The 18,924-nt window shown below is 40.1% G+C and overlaps 1 protein-coding gene across 1 annotated transcript in view; it reads right to left on the bottom strand.

Annotated features, from left to right (window-relative positions):
- ELMO1 (engulfment and cell motility 1) overlaps positions 1-18,924 on the bottom strand; it is a 1,021,083-nt gene that overhangs the window by 612,949 nt on the left and 389,210 nt on the right. Inside the window, exons 13-14 of the mRNA XM_053714416.1 lie at positions 13,950-14,072; positions 6,019-6,150 (exon numbers count right to left, since the gene is read on the bottom strand). Coding sequence (XP_053570391.1) covers positions 6,019-6,150; positions 13,950-14,072 — 255 coding nt within the window. The remainder of the gene's footprint in view (positions 1-6,018; positions 6,151-13,949; positions 14,073-18,924) is intronic.

Below are 18,924 nucleotides of genomic sequence, written 5' to 3' on the forward strand. Positions count from 1 at the left end.
TTTTTCATATTCGGATTTAGATGCTTCAAGAATTACGGCTTTAGCCAGAGGTCCAAGAGACTTTTTGAAAGGAATATCAAATGCCAGCATTGTCAAAGTGTGGGAAAAGGCAAGGAAAAAGCTCCTGTCATATGAACTACACAGTGTCACCCTTGCGGAATATTTCCGTGTAAGACGAATTCCAAGGGGCTTAAGAATAAAGCTGAGACCGACAATCATGACCAACAATGATAAATACAAAAAAAGATTTGAATGTATACTGAATAAGTGTTCATTCGATATCATTGTTTGGACAGTGGAATGCCTGCAGGAAGAGATTGAGATACAAAAAAGAGTGGTATCTGAAAGTGAAAATAAAGTAAATACTCACTTCTCTGCTGATGATTTGCTAAAGACAAAGAAAGAGATTGACAAGATCCTTGACGACTACCAGAAGGAGTTAAAGGAGATTAAGAGAAATAAGTTCAATCGAGACGACGAGGATTACAAGGCAAATCACGTGTACCGCTGGACCAATGAGGAAGAGGTTCATGACGTCGGATGGAGGCGACCAGGAAGAGGACGCGGAGCATGGCGAGGAAGGAGACACGCCATAGAAAAGACAACGACAGCCACAGATTCATCCTCATCGGAGGATTTTTTATACATGGGCACAGATACCGATACCGGAGGGGAGGACGGAAACATAAGAGCTGGAAACCCCGACCACCGGCAATCGAACAGGTTGAGGAGCAAACGGTTCCCGAAGGGTCGCAAGAAATAAATGGGACTTCCGATATATTACAACAAACTGCCGGGAGTGGTAACGTATATAGCATAACATCAAATGATACGATATGTAATGGCACTAACCAGTGCGAGATGCCAGTCCCGGCAGAGACATTAGTCATTAATATTTCAAAATATGAACTCACTAAAGATGAACTAAGTGTCCTTAATAAAGGGCTATCCTTTTGTCCAACTGTACATGCTAATCAATTTACCATAGAGAAAGATCTATATCGTTTTTTTTAGAAATTTAAGGTTGAAAGCATACTTTGGTAATATTGTAGACACTGATAAAGTATTTAGCAACACAGTAAATGAGAGGGACACATTTGACACTAGACCATTAGGACTGACAAATAAATCTAAGTATGTACCCAGTACTTCCAACTCTGGAGTTGAAACATACATTAAGCTAGTTCAAGAGGATATCCATAAATTATATATAACACCTAAATATGGAATGAGTTCCAATGTCACTACAGCAGAACGTAAGGCCCTAAAAAACCTATCCAACAACAATCTAATTGAGATTAAAAATGCAGATAAGGGCGGTGCGGTAGTGGTCCTTGATAAGGAATATTTCATACAGGAAATTTTGTCCCAACTATCAGATGGTGGAATATATCTTATATTAGACCATGACCCTTTACCAGACATCAAAAAAGAAATAACGGCAGTAATAGACAAGGCTTTGGAAAATAAAGTTATTACTAAGAATTTAGCCACATTTCTCATAAAAATAGACCCCATTACGCCTGTATTTTATACTACCCCGAAAATTCACAAAAATCTTAAGGAACCACCGGGTAGACCCATAGTGGCAAGCACGGAATCAGTTTTTGCAAACATAGCAATTTTTCTAGATAAAATTTTGAACCCAATAGCGGCAGGCCAGCAATCATTTTTAAAAGATACAGGGGACTTCCTGACTAGAATAGATGAAGTAAGAATAAGTGAAAAGGATATATTATTTACACTAGATATAGTGAGTCTATACACTTCAATTCCACACGAATCAGGAGTTCAATCTGTATTGGATCTTATCAAAAAAGATAAGATATATACTAATGCTCAATGTGATTTCATAGAAGATATGTTGAATATAATATTACATCTTAACTATTTTTTGTTCCAAGACACATATTATATACAGAGGAAGGGAACCGCCATGGGCTCCAATGTGGCCCCCTCATATGCCAATATATTCGTAAGCCAATTTGAAAACAGATATGTTTATTTAAACAATGAATATCAAAGCCACTGTAAAATATGGCTACGCTACATAGATGATATATTTGGCATATGGGGGGACACATTGGAGTCCCTTGAGAACTTTATGGAGGAATTAAACAATTGTACAACAAGTTTGCAATTCACAATCAGCCACTCACAGTTCAAAATAAGCTATCTTGATACTTTGGTGTACAAAAAAGATGACTGTTTAATAACGGATCTATACTGTAAACCAACAGATCGTAACACATTGCTTCATTTTGACAGCTACCACCCAGATAGGGTATTTAACGCCATCCCCAAGAGTCAGTTTATAAGAACAATGAGTAATGTAAAAGAAAAAGATCTACAAGAAGTAAGATTAAAACAAATGGGAAAGAAATTTTTAGATAGGGGTTACCCACAAGCTGTCATAACCACTAATGAACAAACAGTTAAATTAAAAACTAGAGAACCAAATGATGTAACATCTAATAAAAGCAAAAACAAAAAGCAGATTGACAAAAAACAACTTATTTTTTCTTCAACATATAATCAATTTAGTAATAATATCACAAAAATTGTTAAAAAACATTGGTATATATTGAACAAAACGAATCCACACATTGAGGAATTTAAAAAACCACCAATTAATTCCTTTAAGAGGGTCAAAAATATTAGAGACCTAGTTGTAAAATCTGATGTAGGTACCAATAAGAAAGATACCATAAACTATCTTACAACAGCTAACAAAGGATCATACCCCTGCCTTAACTGTGCCCAATGTAATTCCATGATTAAGGGGAAATACATAGCACAAATAAATGATAACAAGAAACGTGAAATTAAAGGCTTATATACATGCTATACTGATTATGTAGTGTATATTCTGAAATGTCCATGTGGGCGGGGCTATGTGGGAGAGACCATTAACCCTATCAAGGATAGGATAAGTGCCCATAAATCTTCCATCAGATGTAAGGACATGACACTACCTGTGTCATCACATTTTATCAATGCTGGACATACAGTTAGCCAGCTACGATTCCAAATAATTGACCACATACCAAAACAAAGGAGAGGGGGTAACAGAGAGTTACTGTTAAAGAAAAGAGAGGTATGGTGGATACAGCATCTAAAAACACTCAGTCCGAATGGTCTAAACAAAGACTATGATCTTCATTTGTTTTTATAAGTATTAGTGTAAAATAGTTTTGTAACTTTGTATGATATGTTTTTAACAATGTGGGTTGTATCACATATGTTGTAACATAGTCTTGGGTTAAAATCACCAAACATAAACCTTGCATCATAAGAAAAATTGTAATTTAGATACAAAGATTATTCACTAATCATTCTGACCTGTTAGGGGTCAAAAATTCCAAAATGGCATTTTGATTATATGTAGGCAAATCAAGTTAATTGATACACAGGTGCTATAAAAGAAGGTGATTTTTCCCATAATCCATTGCATGACTAAGGGTCTGTGTTGACTCGAAACGTCGCTGTTTTTATCTTTGTCTGAAACCTCAATAAAGTGAAATTTTATATGAAGAAGTGCTGACGCTATCTTGCTTTTTCCATATCTATAAATGTGGGCTCGCAGACCCCACTCAGTGATCGTGCACTGCTGTAATCTGAAAAAAGGTTGCTGAAAAAATGCTGAAAAAATAGCATTAAGAAAGGTGCTGGACTTACCTGTTAAAGTTGTATATATATATGTATATGTGAATGAATGTGTGTGTGTGTATGTATACATTTATACACACACACATACACACACATATATATATATATATATATATATAAAATTTGTTTCTGTTTTTTAATGTGCCCCCCTGATTAAACACTGGCCCCACCTTGGCCCCCCAGTAAAATTTGTCTAGAACCGCCACTGCTCCAGTGAGCTCCTGCATATGGTATTGTGTTTTATGGTTATGCCCTTAGCCTAAAGGACGTCTACAGACATTTTACTTTTCACTTTTTCAGGACAGTATAAGTTTCTTTTTAGTTTACTACTCCTGTCCAGAAATAAAATAGGAGTCATAATTTGGATTGTTTATATAAAATCAGGTTATTTGGGGATATGCTTTGCATGATATAGTGACATATATCAGTGTTATTTACACCTAGCCCTAGATTGATGGCATTTGTTATATGAATTGATATCTTGCTATTGGTGATATATGTACTCTATAGATAAATGTGTAAGGCTGTGTCCTGTTACTGATATATAGTCTTTAGCACTTTTGCATTTTCTTTTTTTCCAATTTTTTATTAATTGGAATATGTACCAAATTCAACCTTTATAAGTATATATCTTATTTTAAGAGTGCACTAGATATTTCCCCCCTTAACCTTATAGATGGTTATTTATCACTGCATATAGATATTCAAGATAATTTTATGTTACAATGAAGTCCATGCTTACTTTGTTGAGAGGCTCCTTGCATTGGTGAAGAACTAACAAAGATAAATATCCCACCTTGGTGAAATTGGCAAAACCCTATTTATGCATCTCAGGCACCTCAACACCATCTGAGTGCCTCTTCTCTGCTGCAGGCAAAAAAGAGAGCCAGCCTCAGCCAGAAGCAGGAGGTCATGTTAACATTTTTCCATTTCAATGCAAAGTTTGAAAGAGTGAATAACAGAATGTTATAAACAGTGGTAGTCTCCCTCTTACTAGTTCTACCTTTTTTTAAATCAGTTTGCGGTTTTGTTTTGCTTGATTATAAACATTTGCTCTGCTGCTTAAAAATTGGACCAACAGTTGTTTTAATGTAAAGTTTTAGTCAGAAGTTTATATTTGTAACACTCAGTATGTGTATTTTATTTTAAATATAGGGAAAGAAAATATTTATTGTTTATCCGATTAGTCGATTAATCGAAAAAAATAATCGGCCGATTAATCGATTACGAAAATAATTGTTAGTTGCAGCCCTAATCTAAATGTAGCTGTTTCTGTCTCTCTCACTCTACATTCAGCTTTATTAGACTTATCTTGGTAACACATGGCTCACTCATCATTGTCTTTTAATAAATAGAACATCTAAAATATTTTCAAATGCTATACAAGTGAAGAAAAAATAGAAAACGGTTGGAAAATCGTGCTCTAGAGCATGAAAAATATAAGCAGAGTAATGTTGTAACATTGTGCAACACCAGGTTACTATATATAGTATGATCTTGTTACAAGACATTGGGCTAAATTAAGTAACGTTTACATAAGTGAGCTTTAGTGAATCAACTACTAAGAATTTTATAGGAACAGATCACAGTGGAGGTGAGATCTATCAGTAAATTTTCCCACTGTCATTGACAGGACAGTATATTTCAGGGAAAAGAGAACGTGTATATAATCATTTAGTCTGAATGTAGATGCCTTTATATATGATATCTATCTTACAAACATAATCTATATTGCATTGTTACTACAGAAATTTAAAAAAGTATATATTTAGAACATAAAGGAACATGAATGTGCAAAAACAAAATGCTCTTATGTGTTTAAGCATTTTACTATTGCTTATATCTATGTGTTTAATCCCTTGAAACTCAGCTCTAGAGAGCAATGCTCTGCAGAGTCCTAGCTGGTGATTGGTAATTGTGCACATATGTCATTGACTTACTAGATGTGTTAAGCCAATGACATATGTGCATAGTTACCAAATTAGTGCATGTGTGCTTACTATTATTTTGTAGGGATGCTGGTGTTCGTTAGTGAATTGCCGAAAATGGCCACTGATTTTGGGGCCACATTTATTAGAGAAAAACGCAACACATTATTTACACAGATATTTGTGTGTTGCATTTTTACTCTAATAAATACAGCGCCAAAATGAGCCGAATGCCACAGACCACGGCCATTTTCTGTGTTTCTCTAAACAAATACCGAAATTATGCACTTCGCTATTAATTTTAAACACTGATATTTAGAAGTTTACATTTTATTCACATCTCAGATTTTATGCAGAGTCCAGTGTTTTTATTGTTATCAAAACAAAAAGATTTTGTTTAAATAAAACAGAGCATACTCACAGTAAATCCTAGCTTTTTGTAGTCTCTAGTGTACATAGATTTTCTTTTCTCGATACTTCCACCGATATTGTTTTGTTCAGGTTCAACATCAAAGGCGATTCTACGCAATTCAAAAATAATATCTCTTTGGGCCTGCATGGAAAGAAATAGATAGCCCTTACATTTTGTGTTCTACCAGAGGTAAAATCATATAAAAATCTTATACAAATTATTGGCAATGTTTAAAGTATTTTTTTGTATTTGTTGAATCTAAAAATAGGCATTATAATTATTACTTTTTTTAAACGTAAAAGGGGCATACAATTTCAAATAAAACTTTAGTGAGACCATGCAATAAAAAAAAAGCTTTTTCTCTTTTTGTCCTTTGTTGAGGGGCATATTTTCAGCACTACATGGCAGCAGTTTTTACAAAGTTTGATGCTCAAGACCTCAGCACGCTCCAGATCATAACTTTTACAATTGTTTGCACTATCTTTTATACAGACAAAATAAACATAATTTATGCTTAGCAGATAAATTCTGTTCCTTCCTGGCAGGGAGAGTCCACGATTTCATTCCTTTCTGTTGGGAAATACAACACCTGGCCACCAGGAGGAGGCAGACACCCTAGCCAAAGGTTTAAATATCCCTCCCACTTCCCCTATCCCCCAGTCATTCTGCCGAGGGAACAAGGAACAGTAGGAGAAACATCAGGGTATAAAGGTGCAAGAAGAAAAATATATAAAAAGGGGGACGCCGAACAAAAAAATAAATTACGAACAAGGTCGTGGACTCTCCCTGCCAGGAAAGAAAGGAATTTATCTGCTAAGCATAAATTATGTTTCCCTTCCATAAGGCAGTGAGAGTCCATGACTTCATTCCTTACTGTTGGGGAAACTATACCCAAGCTCCAGAGGACACTGAAGGAATAACGTGAGGGAACAAAAAAAGAGACAGACCCTATTCTGAGGGCATCAAAGCCTGCAAAACTTTTCTCCCGAAAGCTGCTTTTGATGTGTTTGCCGAAGCAAACACATCAAACTTGTAAATTTAGAAAAAGTGTGTAAGGAGGACCAGGTAGCCGCCTTACAAATCTGATCCATAGAGGCTTTGTTCTTAAAAGCCCAGGAGGAAGCCACTGTTCTAGTGAAATGAGCTGTTATCCTCTCAGGAGGCTGTCGGCCCACTCCTTAACCAGGAGGATAGGGAAGTCATAGTAGCCTTCTGCCCCTTACGCTTCCCCGTATAGATGACAAAGAGGAAGATGCTCTGAATTCCTTAGTAGCCTGAAGATAGAACTTCAAGGCACGAACCACATCCAGATTGTGAAGCAAGCGTTCCTTCGCTGAAGAAAGATTAGGACACAAGGAAGGAACAACAATTTCTTGATTAATGTTACGATCCAACACCAACTTAGGTAAGAACCCTAATTTAGTTTGTAAAACCGCCTTATCAGCATGGAAAACAAGATAAGGGGAGTCACATTGTAAAGCAAAAAAAGAACCTTCCAAGATAACAATTTTATGTCAACAGTATGCATAGGTTCAAACGGAGCCTGCTGCCAAACACTAAGAACAAGATTTAGACTCCAAGCGGAGCCCCAGATCTAAACACAGGTCTGATCCTAGTCAGAGCCTTAAAGTGAAGGTCATTTTTTCTGCTGTTAAATACATTATGTTGAAGATTATGTTTAAAACATTAAAATTGCTGACTTTATATATTTAAGAAACTAACCCTTTTCCAAAAATATGTATTTATAATGTTCCTCCGTTACCGCAATTATCTCCGCCCATACCAGACTTCCTGATTCTGCTTTGATTACGTTGATTTGTGTATTACAAGAGGACTACGCTCGTGCACCCTTGTGATGTTTGAAATGCGCATGCGTATGGTCAGCACAATAGCGCATGCGTTTCATTAACTGTCGTAACTGTGTATGCAGTAAACTAAACAATTTGTAGCATTCATTGCTACGCAAGTCTGTCAGTGACTCACTCGCAAGATCGCTCTGCACATTCGGAAAGTTTATTGTACAGTGTTTGTCATTACTGTCAGTATATCAATTCAAATGTATTTATAAACCTATTTTTTTTTCAATATATGTAAATATATGATAACATTTAAACGATTATTCTACATCTTATTTTTATCAAGCCTTTGTGTACTATTTTGAATAACAGCAGCAATTAAATAAATCTATTTTGTAATCTAGTAAACTTTTATACATTTATATGAAATTGAATGTGTTATATATTAATGCAAATATATATTTTATTTTGACTTTATTTATATAGTTACACTTTATACTTTTGACTTTATATATTCATGCTCCAGCATCTAAGAAGACATATCGATGTACAGCTGGAGCATGAATATATAAAGTCAAAAGTATAAAGTGTAACTATATAAATAAAGTCAAAATAAAATATATATTTGCATTAATATATAACACATTCAATTTCATATAAATGTATAAAAGTTTACTAGATTACAAAATAGATTTATTTAATTGCTGCTGTTATTCAAAATAGTACACAAAGGCTTGATAAAAATAAGATGTAGAATAATCGTTTAAATGTTATCATATATTTACATATATTGAAAAAAAATTAGGTTTATAAATACATTTGAATTGATATACTGACAGTAATGACAAACACTGTACAATAAACTTTTCGAATGTGCAGAGCGATCTTGCGAGTGAGTCACTGACAGACTTGCGTAGCGTTCTTACAGATAACAGCTGATTTGCTACGATGCGAGAGAGCGATGCTGTGCATTCAATGTAAATGACATTTGGAGATCGGACAACGCATGCGCGTAACATGGACGAGCATGCCGATGATGACGCGCTATGTATTAACACGCATGCGCATTAGGTTTCGATGACGAAACCGAAAAGGGGCTGGACGCCACGGGGTTAAACAATCGATTGGAGCGTCACTATGTCAATCAAGGAAGGCACAATGACGGGCGGATTATACAGATGAAACGGAGCGATTATAAAAAGTAAAAATTTAAACTTTTAATTGATTTTAGCTATAATATGATGAATGAACCTCATACTGTTTTTAGGTAACATATTGAATACTGCTACCCACAACCACAGACTTGACCTTCACTTTAACAAAGGACTGCATATCCGGAAGCCCAGAAAATCTCTTGTGCAGTAACACCGACAGGGCCAATATCTGTCCCTTCAGGGAACTAGCAGATAGACCCTTCTCCAGTCCATCCTGGAGAAAAGATAAAATTCTGGCAACCTTAACCTTATGCCAGGAAAAAACACGCTCTTCACACAGATATGATGAGTAACTGGCTTACGAGCTTGAACCAGAATGTCGATAACACTCTCCGAGAACCCTCTCTTGGCTAAGACTAAGCGTTCAATCTTCACGCAGTCAGCCTCAGAGAATCTAGATTTTGATGAACGAAAGGATCCTGTATCAGCAGATCTCTGCGACAAGGTAACCTCCTCGGAGGAAATGAGGACATCCCCACCAGATCCGCAAACCACGTCCTTCACCGCCACGATGGAGCAATCAGAATCACTGATGCTCTCTCCTGCTTGATGCGAGCCACCACACGAGGGAGAAGCAGTAATGGAGGAAAAAGATATACGAGTCTGAACCTCCATGGTACTGATAGGGCATCTATCAGTTCCGCCTGAGGATCCCTCGACCTCGACCCGTACCTGGGTAGCTTGGTATTGAGGCGGGATGCCATGAGATCTATCTCCAGTGTCCCCCACTCGCTGCATATCTTGGCAAACACCTCGGGGTGGACCCCTGGGTGAAAGGATTGCCTGCTGAGGAAGTCCGCTTCCCTGTTGTCCACACCCGGAATGTGGATCGCTGACAGAGTACATCTGTGAGTCTCTACCCACTCTAGTATCTGAGATACTTCTCTAATCGCCAAGGAACTTCTCGTTCCCCCCCTGATGCTTGGTTGATGAAGTCAACCATGGTTATATTGTCTGATTGGAATCTGATAAACTGGGATGAACCCAGAAGGGGCCAAGCCTTCAAGGCATTGAAGATTGACTGGAGTTCCAAAATATTGATCGGAAGGGAGGACTCCTGAGTCCACAGTCCTTGTGCCTTCTTGGCACCTCAAACGGTTGCCCAGCCGGAAAGGCTTGCGTCCATCCGTAGTCACAATCTCCCAGGACGGTCTCAAGAAGCATGTGCCTTGGGACAGATGATCTGGACAGAGCCACCAAGAGAGCGAGTCTCTCAACAGGTTGTCCAGCACAATCTGTTGAGACAGATCTGAATGGTCGCCGTTCTATTGTCTCAGCATGCATAGTTGTAAGGTTCTGAGATAGAATCTGGAAAAAGGAATGATGTCCATACAGGACAACATGAGTCCGATCACCTCCATACACTGAGCCACTGAGGGTCTCAAGGAGGCCTGGAGGGCAAGACGAGCAGTATTTAGCTTGCAACATCTCTAATCTGTGAGGAATATTCTCATTGATATGGAGTCTATTATTGTCCCCAGGAAATTCACCTTTGTACTTGGAGTAAGAGAACTCTTTTCCAAGTTTATCTTCCATCCATGTGATCAAAGAAGATTAAGAATGGACTCTGAATGTTCTTCCGCTAGAAGAAAAGATGGTGCCTGTTCGAAGATATCGTCCAGGTAAGGCGCTACTGCAATACCTTGTATTCTGGCAAAGGCTAGAAGAGCCCCCAGAGCCTTCAAAAATATCCTTGGAGCAGTAGCTAGGCCAAACGGAAGAGCTATGTACTGGAAGTGTTGGTCCAGAAAGGCAAACCTCTGGAACTGAAAATGTTCCCTGTGTATTGGGACGTGAAGGTATGCATCCGTCAGGTCTATTGTGGTCATAAACTGTCCTTCCTGAAGGAAGGATTGACCGTATTGTCTCCATCTTGAAAGAGGGAACACTCAGAAACTTGTTTAGGTACTTTAGGACCAGAATTGGACGAAAAGTTCCCTCCTTCTTTGGAACCACGAAAAGGTTTAAATAAAACCCCACACCTCTTTCTGCTGTAGGTACTGGGACAATAACTCCTAGAGAGGAGAGATCCTGTACACAACCTAAGAAGGCATCCCTCTTTTCTCGTCTTGTAGACAGGTTGGAGAGTAGGAATGTGCCCTTGGGCGGATGAGACTTGAATCCTATCCTGTATCCTTGAGATACAACCTCCAGGACCCAAGGATCCTGTACATCCTGGAACCAAGCATCTGAAAAAAGAGACAGTCTGCCCTCTACTCGATCCGATCCCGGATCGGGGGTCGCCCCTTTATGCTGACTTGTTCTAGGCAGGCTTCTTAGACTGTTTGGACTTATTACAGGACTGAGCCGGCTTCCAACTACTCTTGGGCTGCTCGGACTTGGATGAGGATTGCTGTTGTCATGATTTGTCAGAACAAAAATTAGTCAATTGCCATCCCTTAGGCCTATTTTTCTTATCCTGTCATAGGAAGGCACCTTTCCCTCCAGTAACCGTAGAAATAATAGATTTAGAAGTCTGGATTTAGAAGTCATATCCGCAGACCAAGACTTCAACCAAACAACCCAGCGGCTAGAACCTCAAAGCCAGAAGCCTTCGCATTTATGCGAATAATCTGCATATTCACGTCACAGATGAAGGAGTTAGCAATTCTCAGAGCCTTAATTCTCTCCTGAATATCCTTGAGGGGAGTCTTCACCTCAATGAGCTCCGACAGAGTGTTGCACCAGTAGGTAGCTGCTCCAGCAACTGCGGCTACAGCTGCCGCCGGTTGAAATAAAAAACCTGTATGTTGAAACATTTCCATATTCTTATCCATAGGCTCTCTAAAAGAAGAACTATCCTCCACTCCAGAGGGATAGTAGTACGCTTTGCCAGCTTAGAAATAGTGCCATCCATTTAAGGGATGGAGCCCCACAAATCTTTTGAGAGTCAGGGACTGGGAATAATTTTTTTAAAGTAGACAAGGGAGAAAAAGAAGTTCCCATTTTCTCCTATTCGTTACTAATAATGTTCGCCATCTTAACTGGCACAGGAAAAGTCAGGAGGGACCTTCCTGTCTTCATAAACCCTGTCTAATTTAAGGATCTTAGGTTCCTCAGGGAGTGTAGCCTCTGGAACCTCTAGCGTAGACAGAACCTCCTGTAATAAAAAACACAGATGCTCAACTGAAGTCTCTGACTCAGAAAGTTTACCCTCTGAAGCTACAGAGGTTAACTCATCCTCGGATATAGTAGCTAAATCCAACAAATATTTAAATGACTCTAGGTCAGAAGAATTATGTTTAACCTTTCTCTTGCGTTTGCTAGAGCGAGGTAAGGAATTCAGGGCCGCAGACACCGCTGATTGTAACTGCGCAGTAAAGTCCGCCAGAAAAAAGCTGTGGGCAACTGCATTTGGAGCGAGTAGTGTAGAAAGGGTAGTAATCTCTCAGGACCCAGATTCCTGAGAGGTAGACGTCTCAGAGGGGCTAATAGCGCTATGAGTATTAGCAGGCGTGTCTCCCTTCTTAGACTTTAGAACAGTGCTTAGGCAAATGGAACGAAATTGAGCAGGCGGGCAAACCACAGCCTCCTCACAATATAAATAGGAATTATTTATCAGTACAGAAGGAGCGGAACCTTCTAATGTAGTATCAGAGTCCTCCATAGCCAAGATATATTCACAGAAGGACAGACAAAAAGTAAATGTTTTTATTTAAAAAAAAAAATGGCACCTTTATAATCCCAATGGCTGGGACACTCACCACCTCCAAGACCCAGACAGCTAACAGTGAGAACGCTCTCTTTAGGAGTGATGACCGCAACAGGATCATAGGAAATGAAAAGACTGCACCCCATCACGTGGAGCGTAGGACAGGACTTCCCCTGCTATGAAAAAGGCGCTAAGCTATTATGAGCTGCACAACACTCAAAAACTAAAGTGAAACCGGTTTGTTTCAAGCTAAAAGCACACAGTCTATGAGCCCAAAAAACTCTCACATTAAAGCAGTTATAAATAACCCCTATCTGTTCAAATAATCTCCCTGAAGGAGATATTAACCCTTGATCCTATTGAGGCATAAAGGTGTTACACTGTGACCCTCTATAGCAAAAGTGTAAATATAAACGGTCTTACCTCCAGGATCAATGCTGCGGAACAGGCACAGCCTCTCAAGTGTGACAGTCTTGCAGCAACGCTTCTGACATGGACTTGAGTGTGTAACAGCAAGCAGTGAAACTCGTCAACACTGATTGCTCAGGAGCTGTTAGGCGACAGTCTGGATGGGTTCACAGAAAAACTTTCCCTGCATCTCCAGACTCTAACTTTTATCAATACTCTAACTGAGAGGGTGACATGATTACTTAAAACTCCAGTCTTTTCTTGAAAGGAACATACCCATTACAGGACTATCTAAAATCTTCTGACATTTTTCTGCCACCTCCTATAGTGACGAAAGGCAAAGAATGACTGGAGGATAGGGGAAGTGGGAGGGATATTTAAGCCTTTTTCTGGGGTGTCTTTGCCTCCGCCTGGTGGCCAGGTGTTGTATTTCCCAACAGAAAGGAATGAAGTTGTGGACTCTCCCTGCCTTAAGGAAGGAAAAAAGAAAAAGCTGAGGCACTAGCTCCTACTAAACATGTGCAATAATTTACAGATCCTATACGTATATGAGGGCATGATTAGCTGATGTCTGTCATGTGATACAGGGGACAGAGAAATTATAGAAAACTTTAAAATTCATAAAAAAAATCTACTTGAATGAAATTCAAAATAGCAATGTATTTTTTAATGCAATACTATTGTAGTTAATGGGTCAATTTCCTTTCCTAAAAATATCTGTTAGTTTCTAAAACAAAACAAAATAAAATGTCTTTCTAATATACAATAGATAGATAAATAGATAGATAGATAGATAGATACACTGGCCTTTAGAAATTTCTTCTAAAGAAGATATTTTCACTATGTTTAGTTACATGTTTCTTGGTTTACCTGATCCTGGGGATCCATTTTAGTCATCATCCTATCTTCCAACAAGTTGAAGGTCAGCACTTGCAATACATACAGCTGGTGCGCCATCTCATTGTTTATGGCTCTCTGCGCTCTGATAACATGCTGCCAATCAGAAATCATGCATATTAAGCAGTTCCAAGACATACCATGTGTCATATAAAATAAAACATTTTATACAACTAAGACACAACTGTTTTTTAATTAAGAAAAACATAATTTATGCTTACCTGATAAATTCCTTTCTTCTGTAGTGTGATCAGTCCACGGGTCATCATTACTTCTGGGATATTACTCCTCCCCAACAGGAAGTGCAAGAGGATTCACCCAGCAGAGCTGCATATAGCTCCTCCCCTCTACGTCACTCCCAGTCATTCGACCAAGGACCAACGAGAAAGGAGAAACCAAGGGTGTAGTGGTGACTGGAGTATAATTTAAAAAATATTTACCTGCCTTAAAAAACAGGGCGGGCCGTGGACTGATCACACTACAGAAGAAAGGAATTTATCAGGTAAGCATAAATTATGTTTTCTTCTGTTAAGTGTGATCAGTCCACGGGTCATCATTACTTCTGGGATACCAATACCAAAGCAAAAGTACACGGATGACGGGAGGGATAGGCAGGCTCTTTATACAGAAGGAACCACTGCCTGAAGAACCTTTCTCCCAAAAATAGCCTCCGAGGAAGCAAAAGTGTCAAATTTGTAAAATTTGGAAAAAGTATGAAGCGAAGACCAAGTTGCAGCCTTGCAAATCTGTTCAACAGAGGCCTCATTCTTAAAGGCCCAAGTGGAAGCCACAGCTCTAGTAGAATGAGCTGTAATTCTTTCAGGAGGCTGCTGTCCAGCAGTCTCATAGGCTAAACGAATTATGCTACGAAGCCAAAAAGAAAGAGAGGTAGCCGAAGCCTTTTGACCTCTCCTCTGACCAGAGTAAACGACAAACAGGGAAGACGTTTGTCGAAATTCCTTAGTTGCCTGTAAGTAAAACTTTAGGGCACGAACTACATCCAGATTGTGCAGAAGACGTTCCTTCTTCGAAGAAGGATTTGGACACAAAGAAGGAACAACAATCTCTTGATTGATATTCCTGTTAGTGACTACCTTAGGTAAGAACCCAGGTTTAGTGCACAGAACTACCTTATCCGAATGAAAAATCAAATAAGGAGAATCACAATGTAAGGCTGATAACTCAGAGACTCTTCGAGCCGAGGAAATAGCCATTAAAAATAGAACTTTCCAAGATAACAACTTTATATCAATGGAATGGAGGGGTTCAAACGGAACACCCTGTAAAACGTTAAGAACAAGGTTTAAACTCCATGGCGGAGCAACAGTTTTAAACACAGGCTTAATCCTGGCCAAAGCCTGACAAAAAGCCTGAACGTCTGGCACTTCTGACAGACGTTTGTGTAACAGAATGGACAGAGCTGAGATCTGTCCCTTTAATGAACTAGCAGATAAACCCTTTTCTAAACCTTCTTGTAGAAAAGACAATATCCTAGGAATCCTAACCTTACTCCAAGAGTAACCTTTGGATTCACACCAATATAGGTATTTACGCCATATCTTATGGTAAATCTTTCTGGTAACAGGCTTCCTAGCCTGTATTAAGGTGTCAATAACTGACTCAGAAAACCCACGTCTTGATAAAATCAAACGTTCAATTTCCAAGCAGTCAGCTTCAGAGAAGTTAGATTTTGATGTTTGAAAGGACCCTGTATCAGGAGATCCTGTTTCAGAGGTAGAGACCAAGGTGGACAGGATGACATGTCCACCAGGTCTGCATACCAAGTCCTGCGTGGCCATGCAGGTGCTATTAGAATCACTGATGCTCTCTCCTGTTTGATTCTGGCAATCAATCGAGGAAGCATCGGGAAGGGTGGAAACACATAAGCCATCGTGAAGTCCCAAGGTGCTGTCAGGGCATCTATTAGGACTGCTCCTGGATCCCTGGATCTGGACCCGTAACGAGGAAGCTTGGCGTTCTGTCGAGACGCCATGAGATCTATCTCTGGTTTGCCCCAACGTCGAAGTATTTGGGCAAAGACCTCCGGATGAAGTTCCCACTCCCCCGGACGAAAAGTCTGACGACTTAAGAAATCCGCCTCCCAGTTCTCCACTCCCGGGATGTGGATTGCTGACAGGTGGCAAGAGTGAAACTCTGCCCAGCGAATTATCTTTGATACTTCCATCATTGCTAGGGAGCTCCTTGTCCCTCCCTGATGGTTGATGTAAGCTACAGTCGTGATGTTGTCCGACTGAAACCTGATGAACCCCCGAGTTGTCAACTGGGGCCAAGCCAGGAGGGCATTGAGAACTGCTCTCAATTCCAGAATGTTTATTGGCAGGAGACTCTCCTCCTGACTCCATTGTCCCTGAGCCTTCAGGGAATTCCAGACGGCACCCCAACCTAGAAGGCTGGCGTCTGTTGTTACAATTGTCCAGTCTGGTCTGCTGAATGGCATCCCCCTGGACAGATGTGGCCGAGAAAGCCACCATAGAAGAGAATTTCTGGTCTCTTGATCCAGATTCAGAGAAGGGGACAAGTCTGAGTAATCCCCATTCCACTGACTTAGCATGCATAGTTGCAGTGGTCTGAGGTGTAAGCGAGCAAATGGCACTATGTCCATTGCCGCTACCATTAAGCCGATTACCTCCATGCATTGAGCCACTGACGGGTGTTGAATGGAATGAAGGGTGCGGCAAGCACTTTGAAGTCTTGTTAACCTGTCCTCTGTCAGGTAAATCTTCATTTCTACAGAATCTATAAGAGTCCCCAGGAAGGGAACTCTTGTGAGTGGAACGAGTGAACTTTTCTTTTCGTTCACCTTCCATCCATGTGACCTTAGAAAAGCCAGTACTAACTCTGTATGAGACTTGGCAGTTTGAAAGCTTGAAGCTTGTATCAGAATGTCGTCTAGGTACGGAGCTACCGAAATTCCCCGCGGTCTTAGTACCGCCAGAAGAGCACCTAGAACCTTTGTGAAGATTCTTGGAGCTGTAGCCAATCCGAATGAAAGAGCTACAAACTGGTAATGCCTGTCTAGAAAGGCAAACCTTAGATACCGGTAATGATCTTTGTGAATCGGTATGTGAAGGTAAGCATCCTTTAAGTCCACTGTGGTCATGTACTGACCTTCTTGGATCATGGGTAAAATTGTCCGAATAGTCTCCATTTTGAATGATGGAACTCTTAGGAATTTGTTTAGGATCTTTATATCCAGGATTGGTCTGAAAGTTCCCTCTTTTTTGGGAACCACAAACAGATTTGAGTAAAACCCCTGTCCCTGTTCCGACCGTGGAACTGGATGGATTACTCCCATTAACAATAGTTCTTGTATGCAGCGTAGAAACGCTTCTTTCTTTGTTTGGTTTGTTGACAACCTTGACAGATGAAATCTCTCTCTTGGAGGAGAGTATTTGAAGTCCAGAAGGTATCCCTGAGATATTATCTCTAGCGCCCAGGGATCCTGGACATCTCTTGCCCAAGCCTGGGCGAAGAGAGAAAGTCTGCCCCCCACTAGATCCGATCCCGGATCGGGGGCCCTCAATTCATGCTGTTTTAGGGGCAGCAGCAGGTTTCCTGGCCTGCTTGCCCTTGTTCCAGGACTGGTTAGGTCTCCAGCCTTGTCTGTAGCGAGTACCAGATCCTTCTTGTTTTGGAGCAGTGGAAGTTGATGCTGCTCCTGCTTTGAAATTCCGAAAGGAACGAAAATTAGACTGTCTAGCCTTAGATTTGGCTTTGTCTTGAGGCAGGGCGTGGCCCTTACCTCCTGTAATGTCAGCGATAATTTCTTTCAAACCGGGCCCAAATAAGGTCTGTCCCTTGAAAGGTATATTAAGTAATTTGGACTTAGAAGTTACATCAGCTGACCAGGATTTTAGCCACAGTGCTCTACGCGCCTGAATGGCGAATCCGGAATTCTTAGCCGTAAGTTTAGTTAAATGTACTACGGCTTCCGAAATTAATGAATTAGCTAGCTTAAGTATTCTAAGCCTGTCCGAAATGTCGTCCAGCGTAGCTGAACTAAGGTTCTCTTCTAGAGACTCAATCCAGAATGCCGCTGCAGCCGTGACCGGCGCAATGCATGCAAGGGGTTGTAATATAAAACCTTGTTGAACAAACATTTTCTTAAGGTAACCCTCTAACTTTTTATCCATTGGATCTGAAAAGGCACAGCTATCCTCTACCGGGATAGTGGTACGCTTAGCTAAAGTAGAAACTGCTCCCTCCACCTTAGGGACCGTTTGCCATAAGTCCCGTGTGGCGGTGTCTATTGGAAACATCTTTCTAAATATCGGAGGGGGTGAGAACGGCACACCGGGTCTATCCCACTCCTTAGTAATAATTTCAGTTAGTCTCTTAGGTATAGGAAAAACGTCAGTACTTGTTGGTACAGCAAAATATTTATCCAACCTACACATTTTCTCTGGTATTGCAACTGTGTTACAATCATTCAGGGCCGCTAACACCTCCCCTAGTAATACACGGAGGTTTTCCAGCTTAAATTTAAAATTTGAAATATCTGAATCCAATCTGTTTGGATCAGAACCGTCAGCCGCAGAATGAAGCTCTCCGTCCTCATGTTCTGCAAGTTGTGACGCAGTATCTGACATGGCCCTAGCATTATCAGCGCACTCTGTTCTCACCCCAGAGTGATCACGCTTGCCTCTTAGTTCTGGCAATTTAGCCAAAACCTCAGTCATAACAGTAGCCATATCTTGTAATGTTATTTGTAATGGCCGCCCAGATGTACTGGGCGCCACCATATCGCGCACCTCCCGAGCGGGAGATGCAGGTACTGTCACGTGAGGCGAGTTAGTCGGCATAACTCTCCCCTCGTTGTTTGGTGAAATTTGTTCAATTTGTACAGATTGACTTTTATTTAAAGTAGCATCAATACAGTTAGTACATAAATTTCTATTGGGCTCCACCTTGGCGTTGGCACAAATAG

Source organism: Bombina bombina, chromosome 5, assembly GCF_027579735.1.
Source record: "Bombina bombina isolate aBomBom1 chromosome 5, aBomBom1.pri, whole genome shotgun sequence".
NCBI lineage: Eukaryota > Metazoa > Chordata > Amphibia > Anura > Bombinatoridae > Bombina > Bombina bombina.